We start from the raw sequence: 12,328 nt of genomic DNA, 5'->3' as shown, positions 1-12,328 counted from the left end.
AGCACGTAAAAAATGCAAGTAGAAAAATAGGGACCACCTTTGGTGGGAAGGGAACAGCGTTCTGTGAGCCTTTGGCGTTGAGTCATGCCGGCCACATGACCACGGAGACGTCTTCGGACAGCGCTGGCTCTTCGGCTTTGAAACGGAGATGAGCACCGCCCCCTAGAGTTGGCAACGACTAGCACATATGTGCGAGGGGAACCTTTACCTTTAGTCACACTAGATGCTGTTTCCAGAGCACGATACCATAGTCTTTTGAGACTGAAGGATGCCAATGTATGTGTGTATCATTTCGTGCAGTGAAAGGTTACGAGAACAAGAGTTTTTAGTGGTGTACAGAGGAATCCTTAACTCTCGTAAGGTGTATCGTGTTTTTTTCAGCTGAATCTACCTCAAAGGTTTGTTAGCAAGATAGGTAGCCTGGTTTTGAGCACCTTGGAGAACAGGCAGGATACAAGGGTAATTAAAAAAAAAAAAAACTTAAATGTAAAGTCAATGTATATGCTACGCACCCTGAAGAAACAGCCAAATGTTCTGTCCTAGGATTTTTAGACTCAGCCTCACCTGCCTTCTGTATTAAGAATGGACATCAGCTCATCTTCAAAGAAATGGCTGGGGCAATCTAGAGTCTCGATATCTGTGAAGCCATCACAGGGCACCTAAATGGAAAAAAAACAGGGCAATTATTCCACCGCTAAAGGAGCTTTCTATATAGCAACCTCAAGAATAATCAGACACGATTTCATCTGTCGCTGTTTGATTTGGTTCGTTATTAAAAGAAAAAGAGCCACCTGTTGAACGAGATGTCCTTGTAAGTCGCCTTGAGTCGCCGTGTGTGAGTAGGCAGCAATATAAGCTTTCTAATTAAATGAATGAATGAAACCACTTTAGCAGATTTGACTTCTGCAAGCCCCAACAAAACCTGTTGAAGGAAAGCTGATTAAATTATTGTGGTGGTGGGGCAGAGTTTCCATGTTTGGGAGGCCCAAACTGAGAAAGAAAACACCTTTACTTTGATTCATGGGGCATATGTCTATTTTTTAAAAAAAAAAAAATTACAGGTAGTCCTTGACTTACAACCACAATTGAAGCCAGAATTATGGTCATAAGTTGTGGTCATTAAGCAAGGTGTCCACACAATCCTGGCTCCCCCCGTTGTGGTCATTATGTGGACCACGGGGTTCTTTGGGGGATGGAGGAGGCACTCACTTGTTGAACAAATGGTCATAAGTTGAGGACTACTTGCATTCTCGACATGTGATTATTCTTAGGTTTGATATCCAGGAGCTCCAGGTAGCAATCTCCATTTCACCCCCAGGTGTAAGATCTATGGGAACGGCCTTCGAAAGACAGAAGGAAGGTGCCACTGCTTAGACCAGAGTTTTTCAATCTTGGCAACTTTAAGATGGGTGGACTTCAACTCCCAGAATCCCCTGGCCAGTTTGCTTTAAGATGGGTGGACTTCAGCTCCCAGAATCCTCTGGCCAGTTTGCTTTAAGATGGGTGGACTTCAGCTCCCAGAATTCCCCAGCCAGCGTGCTTTAAGACAGGTGGACTTTAAACCCCAGAATTCCCTGGCCGGTTTCCTGTAATGTAACAACAATACATTTGATTTTATTTGCAAAATCAAGCAGAAAAGTCTTACGTGCTCTGAAAAGAACCTTTTGGAAAACGAGGCGACGACTGTTTGGGCTTTCAATCCTGCTTTATGCCGTTCTTTGTATTGCTCCAGCCAATTCACACTGTCTGCCTGGTTGTAATATTTCATTAAAGAAGGCCACCTGCGTCAGAGAGAGAGAGAGAGACAAACTGAACAAAAATTCTCATCTCCAGTCAACACACGGCAATTAAAAATCTGAACAAAAGGCTAAACTTTGGGCAGACCAAACCAAGGTTATCCTTTGTTAGCGGATTTTGGGGAGGAGGGGGGAATTTTACTCATTTATTTTAGATTTGCTGTAGGGACATTTAAAAATAAAAAGTTTACGTCATTTTTGCCCATCTACCAAAAGTAACAGTAGAGCAGTGTTTTTCAGCCATGGCAGGTTTTAAGATGCGTGGACTTCAACTCCTAGAATTCTGGGAGTTAAAATCCACCCATCTTAAAGTCGCCAAGTTTGAGAAACATTGCTGTAGAGGGTGCCCATTGAATTTGGGTGAGCAGGAAGGCGGGGGGGAAAGATGGGGAAATTTTTCAAAGTTGGCTGCTGAGCCTGAACAAATGGCTTAGTATGGAAACAATCGTCTTCCACTCAGTTCCGCAGAGCTGTTATTTTGGGTTTCCCGACCAGTTAACAGACCTACCAAGTCCTCCTCAATGACAGAATCTTCTAATTACATAAAATAAACAGCTTAATGATATTATTCGGGTGCAGCTACCGAATCCTTCTTCCTTTCCCATCAACTAGAGAGAGGTTGTTCGTTCAAAAGTGCAATGGATGAACAATCTTTTTTAGAAGCCCCTATAATGGCTAAGGGACACGGTAGCTCAGTGGCTAAGACATTGAGCTCGTCGATCAAAAGGTCGGCAGTTCAGCGGTTCGAATCCCTAGTGCCACGTAACAGGGCGAGCTCCCGTTACTTGTCTCAGCTCTGCCAACCTAGCAGTTCAAAAGCACGTAAAAAATGTAAGTAGAAAAATAGGGACCACCTTTGGTAGGAAGGTAACAGCGTTCCGTGCGCCTTTGGTGTTTAGTCATGCCAGCCACGTGACCACGGAAACGTCTTCGGACAGCGCTGGCTCTTTGGCTTTGAAACGGAGATGAGCACCACCCCCTAGAGTCAGAAACGACTAGCACATATGTGCCAGGGGAACCTTTACCTTTTTATAATGGCTAGGTCAAAGGGGAAGAGGGGCCATATACACATGTCACTGAATACTATGAGAATTTTCTAAAAGAAGCCATTGGATTAGGGTAATCCAATGCACCGAATTCTGCTTAATTTGTTTATGACTCAGGTCCATGGGCTAAAGAGCCATGATTCAATCTGGATGTCCACATAAACATTTTTAATAAATAAAAGGATGCCTCTCAAATAAACCCACTCAGAGCGGAAGAAGTTTCTGGGATGAGAAGCGAAACGTCTTCAAGGAAAAAAAACAAAGAAAGTCCAGTTGTCTCTTGAAAAAAAAAGCATTTTTGGGACAACAACCGTGACCTGGAGGGCTGAGAATCTCCACAGACAACTCAAATAAACCGCATCCCCATATCTACGGAAGCTTGCAATGATGCCACACAATCACTGGCTTTTTTTGCTTTTTAGTTCAGGACTTTTTCCGATCTCTCTCTTTCTTTCCCTGCTGGAGAGCGAAGTACAACTCGCAAGCATTTGCATTAACACTTGCAGAGTCAATAATGACAAGAGAGCTGGAAAGAGATACATGTAAATTTTCTCTTCCAGGGAGAAGGCGAAGTTTGCCGGCTGCCTGGCTTTTGTTCATGTCTTGGCAAAGGAAGACAAGGGGTTTTTTTTTACATTTTTTTTTCCTTTTTCCAACTGCCAGCTGGCTTGTAAAACTCCGAATGAACAGTTCAAAGGAAGCAGATATCCCGTCTGCACCTGCAGAAGAGGCCGAACCGTCGGCGAGTTCAGCAAGCTAAAAACTCTGAGTTTGCTTCCAAGCGGCGTCCGCGAATTCAGAGTTCAGGCTTTAGCCTGCCAGCAGCCAAATTGGACCATCCAAAAATTCGGATCCAACCGTGTGGGCTGGCGAGAGTGGAGGCCTGCCTTCCAAAAGCAGCCGTTTCTTTGAACTTGACACTTTCTGGCAGGCGAAGAGTTATTGACCTGTTCCTTTGGGCCAGGCTCCATTTGAAGTAATTACATCGGAGGGCTTTAAATCCCCTCCTTGCAAATTCGGTTAAAGGAATTATTCTCTACCCCACTGCCTTAAAATAAACAGTTGCAATAATAATGCAGCCGAGTGTGTGTGTGTGTGTGTGTTTGTGTGTGTGTGAGCGACCGTATTCCAGGCAAAGAATCATTTGGCACTCGCTGGCTTTCGTGCCACTAAATTCATCTATTGCTGAAAAGGAAACTATATAAGGCAGAGATGAAAGCGACCAGATACGGGGAAAAAACCCAAAACAATAGAAACTTTGGGAATGGCAGTCAGTTATTGGAAGCATTCCTCACCAACGCTGCCTTTTGTTAACTCCAGATAATAAAATAATAATAATAAAAAAAGTTGATAAGCAAGGACAACCAGATGCCTATGAAAGAGAATGGATAAAAAAAATATCTCTCTGAATTTTTAACTAGGATATGTGTCACTTGCGACTCAGCAGAAAGAGCTTTTAAAGTCACAGAGAATAACTAGGTAAATGATAATCTAGCATGGTTGTATGTATGTATTATGTATTTATTTATTTTTTATTTTTTTATTTGCATTTATATCCCGCCCTTCTCCGAAGACTCAGGGCGGCTTACACTATGTCAAGCAATAGTCTTCATCCATTTGTATATTATATACAAAGTCAACTTATTGCCCCCAACAATCTGGGTCCTCATTTTACCTACCTTATAAAGGATGGAAGGCTGAGTTAACCTTGGGCCTGGTGGGACTTGAACCTGCAATTATTGCAAGCAGCTGTGTTAATAACAGACTGTCTTAGCAGTCTGAGCCACCAGAGGTGTATGTATGAATGTATGTATGTATGTTTCATAAGAAGCAAATGATGGAAACAAGGAGAGAAACAACCTAGAACTAAGGAGAAATTTCCTGATAGTGAGAACAATTAATCAGTGGAACAACTTGCCTCCAGAAGTTATGGGTGCCCATATATTGGAGGCTTTGAAGAAGAGACTGGGCACCCATTTGTCTGAGATGGTATAGGGTTTCCTGCCTGAGCAGGGGGTTGGACTAGAAGACCTCCAAGGTCCCTTCCAACTCCCATCATTCTGTTATTTCCGTTCTGTTATTCATTCATTCAATTTCTACAGCCGCCCAACTCAACAAGTGACTCTGGGCAGTTTACACTTCTAAAATTATAAAACAATCAAAAAGAGACATTAAAACAGTAAAAGCATCCACAAGCAAGCAGCCACGATGATTAATCAACTAACGGTACAGCCAAATAACACATTCTGAGCTCCAGGCCTGAGTTACACAGCCAAGTTTTTAAAAAGCCTTGAAAAAGGCCAACAGGATTGAGTCATTCTAATCTCCGAAGTACTAAAACAAAAAACAAAAAAAAGAAGCACGAAAAAAGATATTTTAAAAGTGGCTCGGGGCAGGTGGTCCTCGACTTACGACCACAATGGAGCTCAACATTTCTGCTCCATTTGTTAAGTTGCCCCATTTTACGATCTTTCTTGCCAGAGTTTTTAAGTGAATCACTGCAATGGATAAGTTTAGTAATCCGGTTGTTAAGTGAATCCGGCTTCCCCATTGACTTTGCTTGTCAGGTCGCAAATGGGGAATCACGCAAAAACCAGGACACTTCAACTGTCGCAAGTACACGCCAGTTGCCAAGCGTCTGAATTTGGATGACACGATCATGGGGACGCTGCAAAGGTTGTAAGCGTGAAAAATGGTCGTCACTTTTTTCAGGGTTGTTTGATCAGTCACTAAATGAAATGCTGTTAAGTCGAGGACTGCCGGTATTTGGGAGAGGGTTTCAAAGTCCAAGACCACACTTGTCATGTTTTTTGATTTAGGAACAGAATTTTGATTCGTCCAGACAGATCCTCAAGTTATGACTATTCGTTCAGGTCCCTCCTTGCCCTCTGCCCATGCCCAGAGGCATCCTAGTCGCGTGCTGCAAAACTGGGAAATCCTTTTGGCTTGGGGCATCACCCTCCTCCTTGCCCCAAGGTCTCTGCACATGACCAGAAACACCCCGTTCCCAACCTGACACCCCGATGCATCACATGCTGCAAAGCCAGCTTTTCCTAGCTGGGATTCCATCCGTCCTCCTTCCCCCGCCCCAAGCCCTCTGCCCATGCTCAGAAGCCTTGTTGCTCTGTTCCTGGCCATGCCCAGAAGCATCTCTTACCAATCTCTCCATTCCTGGTGCATCACGAGCTGCAAAACAAGGCAGCTTCTTTAGACTTGGGACACCCTCCTCCTCCTTGCCCCCGTCGTCCTTTACACATGCCCAGACACCCTGGTGCAAAACCTGGAAGCCCCTCCTGGTTGGGAGCACCCCGTCCTCTACTCCTGCATTCTGTCCATGCCTAGATACCCTGGTGAACCATGCTGCAAAACACTGGAAGTTCCTCCTGCTTCGGAGTACCCTGTCCTCTACCTCTGCACATGCCCAGACACCACCCATGTGCAAAACCCGGATAATCCTCCTGTCTGGGCATAAACCCACCTCTATCCCTGCACTCTGCACATGCCCAGACACCCTGGTGCACCCGTGGTGCCAAACCTGGACACACCTCCTGTATCCCCGCACTCTGCACATGCCCAGAAACCCTGATGCCAAACCTGGACAGTCCTCTTGTATCCCTACACTCTGCACATGCCCAGACACCCTAATGCACCCATGGTGCCAAACATTGGAAGCCCCTCCTGGTTGGGAATAAACCCCTCCTCTATTGCCACACTCTGCACATGCCCAGACACCTTGGTGCACCCATGATGTCAAACCTGGACACTCCTCTTGTATCCCTGCACTTTGCACATGCCCAGACACCCTGATGCACCTGTGGTGCCAAACCTGGACATTCTTGTATCCCAGCACTCTGCACATGCCCACACATCCTAATGCACCCGTGGTGCAAAACCTGGAAGGCCCTCCTGGTTGGGAGTAAACCCCTCCTCTACCCCCACATTCTGCACATGCCCAGACACTCTGTTGCAACTGTGGTGCAAAATCTGGATACTCCTCTTGTATCCCTGCACTTTGCACATGCCCAGATACTGTGATACACCCGCAGTGTAAAACCTGGAAGCCCCTCCTGGTTGGGGGTAAACCTCTCCTCTCCCCCCCACACTCTGCACATGCCCAGAAACCCGGATGCACCCGTGGTGCCAAACCTGGACACTCCTCTTTTATCCCTACGCTCTGCACATGCCCAGACACTCTGCTGCAACCATGGTGCAAAACCTGGACACTCCTCTTGAATCCCCGCACTCTGCATATGCCCAGACACCCTGATGCAAAACACTGGAAGCCCCTCCTGGTTGCAAGTAAACCCCTCCTCTACCCCCGCACTCTGCACATGCCCAGAAACTCTGATGCAAATCTGGTGCCAAACCTGGACCCTCCTCTTTTATCCCTACACTCTGCACATGCCCAGACACTCTGCTGCAACCATGGTGCAAAACCTGGACACTCCTCTTGAATCCCCGCACTCTGCACATGCCCAGACACCCTGATGCAAAACACTGGAAGCCCCTCCTGGTTGGGAGTCAACCCCTTCTCTACCCCCGCACTCTGCACATGCCCAGACACCCTGATGCACCCATGGTGCCAAACCTGGACACTTCTCTTGAATCCCTACACTCTGCACATGCCCAGACACTCTGCTGCAACCGTGGTGCAAAACACTGGAAGCCCCTCCTGGCTGGGAGTCAACCTCCTCTACGCCCCCCAGCACTCTGCACATGCCCAGACACCCGTGGTGCAAAACATTGAAGCCCCTCCTCCTCCTCCCGGCCTGCTCGCTCTCTCTCTCCCCCACACTCTGCACATGCCCAGACACTCTGCTGCAACCATGGTGCAAAACCTGGACACTCCTCTTGAATCCCCGTACTCTGCATATGCCCAGACACCCTGATGCAAAACACTGGAAGCCCCTCCTGGTTGCAAGTAAACCCCTCCTCTACCCCCGCACTCTGCACATGCCCAGAAACTCTGATGCAACCCTGGTGCCAAACCTGGACCCTCCTCTTTTATCCCTACACTCTGCACATGCCCAGACACTCTGCTGCAACCATGGTGCAAAACCTGGACACTCCTCTTGAATCCCCGCACTCTGCACATGCCCAGACACCCTGATGCAAAACACTGGAAGCCCCTCCTGGTTGGGAGTCAACCCCTTCTCTACCCCTGCACTCTGCACATGCCCAGACACCCTGATGCACCCATGGTGCCAAACCTGGACACTTCTCTTGAATCCCTACACTCTGCACATGCCCAGACACTCTGCTGCAACCGTGGTGCAAAACACTGGAAGCCCCTCCTGGCTGGGAGTCAACCCCTCCTCTACCCCCCCCCCAGCACTCTGCACATGCCCAGACACCCGTGGTGCAAAACATTGGAAGCTCCCTCCTCCTCCCGGCCTGCTCGCTCTCTCTCTCTCTCCCCCATCCCCGCGCTCTGCCCATGCCCAGGGGCGCCCTCGCCCACCCACCTGCGCCGCAGCTGCTCCCGCCAGACCTTCCCGCGGGGCTGGCAGGCTTCCCTCAGGTGGCGGCAGGTGCAGGAGAGGCGGCCCAGGTCGGCGGCGCCCAGCGAGCCGCAGCACAGGATGAGCTCCAGAAGCTCGCCGGGAAGCTCCGTCAAGCCGAGCGGAGCCGGGCTCGGGGCTTGGGCGGAACCGGGGCCCGCCCGCTGCTCCTCACAGGCCTCTTTGGCCGCCGCCTCACAGGCCTCCCGCTCGGCCGCCGCCATCTTGCGCGCCGCTGCCTGGGAGCGTCTCTGAAGAGGCCGAGGAGAGGCCTGCGCATGCGCGGCGGGAGGGTTTCCCCCCTCCCTCGGGGGACGTCTGAGACGCAGGAGCCTCTCCTCAATTCAATTCAATTTAACCCTTTCTCAGACGTTTAATAACGGAGCTGGGAAAGGGACCTTTGGAGGTCATCTAGTCCGGGGGGGGCGGTCTCCAACCTTGGCAGCTTTATGACTTGTGGCCTTCAAGTCCCAGAATTCCTCAGCCAGCCCATGCAGGAAAACTGAGCAAGGAGAGATTCAACCTGGAAATCAGGAGAAATTTCCTGACAGTGAGAACAATCAACCGATGGAATTGAATTTGCCTTCGGAAGTTGTGGGAGCTTCATCAGTGGAGGCTTTCAAGAAGAGACTGGACTGCCATTTGTCGGAAATGGTGTAAGGTCTCCTGCTCGGGCAGGAGGGTCGGTCTAGATGACCTCCAAGGTCCCTTCCGACTCTTGTTAATCTGTAACAGGTTGGACAACAACATTTGTCTGAAATGGTGTAGGGTTTCCTGCTCGTGCAGGGGGTTGGTCTAGATGACCTCCAAGGTCCCTTCCGACTCTTGTTAATCTGTAACAGATTGGACAACAACATTTGTCTGAAATGGTGTAGGGTTTCCTGCTCGTGCAGGGGGTTGGTCTAGATGACCTCCAAGGTCCCTTCCAACTCTTGTTAATCTGATGATGCATTTGACTCCGCCTTCGGGTTCAACCCAGTCATCTCCCAAACGGACATTGAGAGCCACTGATTTATACTGATAATTTGTGTGCTGCCCAATTCCCAGGGACTCTCAGCGGTTTGCACTGATCTCAAAAGGGGAGGGGTGTGTGTGTTTGACGTCCTTGTCGTTAGATGTTTGCTGTGCATGATGTGATCCTGGTTGATTCGTGGTTAAGCGAGCCCTGGTTTGTTTGTGTTGGGGTGGATGTAAGCCGTAAAAACTGGGTGGGGAATCCCGGGAGTTTGAACTCCGGCCCACTTGAAATGATCACGTTTGAGAAATGCTAGCTTAGAATGCGAATGTGAAGTTGGGTTTTTCAGTGGTCCTGCAATATATCCACAGGAAAGTTTTATTCACATTTGTGGGTATGTTTCTCGACTCACTGGCTTCCTGGACAAAACCAAAGAATCAGAAGAGCTTTCTTGTTGACGTGCAATCACCTGAGCCCTTCAGCATACTTGACTTTTTTTTTTTTAGATCTATTGTTCATGCTGAAATATCATCCAGATCCTCTCAGCAATGTTCTGAGATCTTGGCAGGGCCTGTTGTGGCCCGCCAGGAGCCAGCGGACCTGGTGGCAGGCTCGGACAGCGAGGAGGTTGGGGAGGAACATGGGCTGGTCCTGGAGTCTGGGGAAGGTTCTGATAAGCGCTCTGCGTCGGAGGCAGAGAGGGGGCCAGGGCCGTCCGACAATTAGCAGGCCGATATCTTCCAAACGCCATGCTGTAGCAGCAGCCAGTTACTTGTCAAGAAGTCAGGAATCATGAATTGAACTAATTGTCTCCTGCAAACTCCCCTCCCCTTTCGCTCCTCTTTATTCCCTATGGGAGGGGCCATTCACCGTCCACCTGTGGCTTTACTCCTGAGTCGACCCTTGTTCCTTAGCTGTTCCCAGCTCTGCATATGCGCACACTGGGAACAGGCTCCAGCTGTTCTTCTGCCTCACTGACTTCTTGACAAGTAACTTGCTGCTGCTACAGCATGGCGTTTGGAAGATATCGGCCTGGCCAATCTCCGAGGCTGATAAAGGTCTGTAGTTGTTAAATCTCCTGATAGACTGTTGGCTGGGACTTTGCAGGAGAGGGATTCCCTTTAACCAAGGGTGCTATTCAGCAGGTTCTGACAGGTTCTGGAGAACCACTAGTGGAAATTTTGATTAGTTCAGAGAACTGGCAAATACCACCTCTGGCTGGCTCCAGTGTGGGGTGGGAATGGAGATTTTGCAGTATCCTTCCCCCAGGAGTGAGGTGGGAATGGGGATTTTGCAGTATCTTTCCTGCAGGACTGGGGAGGGAATGGGGATTTTGCATATCCTTCCCCCAGGAGTGGGGAGGGAATGGGGATTTTGCAGTATACTTCCCCCAGGAGTGGGGAGGGAATGGGGATTTTGCAGTATCCTTCCCTCAGGACTGGGGTGTGAATGGGGATTTTGCAGTATCCTTCCCCCAGGAGTGGTATGGGAATGGAGATTTTGCAATATTCTTCCCCCAGGAGTGGGGAGGGAATGGGGATTTTGAGTATCCTTCCCCTGGAGTGGGGAGGGAATTGGGATTTTGCAGTATCTTTCCTGCAGGATTGGGGAGGGAATGAGGATTTTGCAGTATCCTTCCCCTGGAGTGGGGAGGGAATGGGGATTTTGCAGTATCCGTCCCCCGGAGTGGGGAGGGAATCGGCATTTTGGAATATCCTTCCCCTGCCACGCCCACCAAGCCACAACCACAGAACCGGTAGTAAGAAAATTTGGATTTCCCCACCGATTTTTAGGTACCGCTTTACAGAATGGGTTCCTACACTACTGTGTACACTAAGCCATCATAAATTTAACCATCGTTTGTTAGCTGTCCCACCATTGGCAGTGCCTGTATATGGTGCTAAGTCATTGAAGGAGCACACTGATCAAATTCATATTGGCTATTTGCTTTTGTTATGAATTGCTTATGCTACTGTATATTAGTGATCAAACCAATATTTGCTGTTTTTCTTCCGATACAATAGACTGCTAGAAATCATTTGTTAGGAATTGAGCTTTGTTATTGGCTTCTGCTTATATACTGTCAGAAATGAGTCGTTAGGAATTAATTGTAGCTCAGTGGGTAGAGCACGAGACATAGAAGCAAGATAACAAGCTTGGCACCAATGCCAACCAAGTGTCAATGCTACAATTTACTAAGTTAGAGTTAATTCCTAACGACTCATTTCTGACAGTATACAATAATATCAGCAGAAGCCAATAACAAAACTCCGTTCCTAACGAATGATTTGCAGCAGCCTATCGTATCAGAAGAAAAACAGCAAATATTGGTTTGATCACTAATATACAGTAGCATAAGCAATTCGTAACAAAAGCAAATAGCCAGTACTAATTTGATCAGTGTGCTCCTTCATTATGTGCACAAACCACAGGGGCTAGATTCCCCACCACCTATTGGTGGGTTTCAAAAATTTTCGCTACCGGTTGGGTGGGCATGGCTAGGTGGGCGGGCATGTGACTGAGTGGGCGTGACCAACTTGATGTCTGTTGTACTCCAGCCCCTGAACCTGGCCCCATGCCTGAAAGTGATTCAGAGAGTGTGAGAGGGAAGGGCCGGTAAGGCTTACCTCGGGAGCACTGATTCCTTTGGCTCGGCTCCAGGAGCCAGAACCAGACCAGTCGGAGGAAGTAATGAGGCCGTCATCCCCTGATTCCTCCCTTCCCCAGGCTACGCCTTCAGACCCAGCTGATAATAATAATAATCAAGCTTGGCTTGACCCGCGCTTCAGAAGATTAGAGAAGTGGCATCATCAAAAGGAAGGGTGGGGCAGGAGCTTTGGGACATATAAGGAGCTTTGGGACTGCTCTCACTCCACGGGAAGCAAAAGTTTAGCTGAACTGTTTCAAAAAGAGCTGGAAGTCTTGCTACGTGAGTCATTTGTTTGAACTTTGGCAGCCAGCTGCGATTTCTCTGCCAGGACTGATAAGAGCTGTGAATCCACTGGCTGAAGGCCAGTTCATGGGTCTGAA

The 12,328-nt window shown here is 48.4% G+C and overlaps 1 protein-coding gene across 2 annotated transcripts in view; it reads right to left on the bottom strand.

Moving 5' to 3' along the window:
• Positions 1-8,602, bottom strand: part of FBXO21 (F-box protein 21) — a 33,016-nt gene extending 24,414 nt beyond the window's left edge. The window contains exons 1-3 of one of the 2 annotated variants that reach the window (XM_058158248.1): positions 8,308-8,602; positions 1,646-1,781; positions 565-659 (exon numbers count right to left, since the gene is read on the bottom strand). In XM_058158248.1, coding sequence (XP_058014231.1) covers positions 565-659; positions 1,646-1,781; positions 8,308-8,567 — 491 coding nt within the window. In that variant the 5' untranslated portion in view covers positions 8,568-8,602. Of the gene's footprint in view, positions 1-564; positions 660-1,645; positions 1,782-5,999; positions 6,038-8,307 lie in introns of those variants that run through there. The other variant, XM_058158249.1, reaches the window with a different exon arrangement.
• Between the last annotated feature and the right edge of the window lie 3,726 nt (positions 8,603-12,328).

This window comes from Ahaetulla prasina, chromosome 15 (assembly GCF_028640845.1).
Source record: "Ahaetulla prasina isolate Xishuangbanna chromosome 15, ASM2864084v1, whole genome shotgun sequence".
NCBI lineage: Eukaryota > Metazoa > Chordata > Lepidosauria > Squamata > Colubridae > Ahaetulla > Ahaetulla prasina.
Note: the sequence above shows the minus strand (reverse complement) of the source record. Positions and strands in the feature narration are given on the sequence as shown.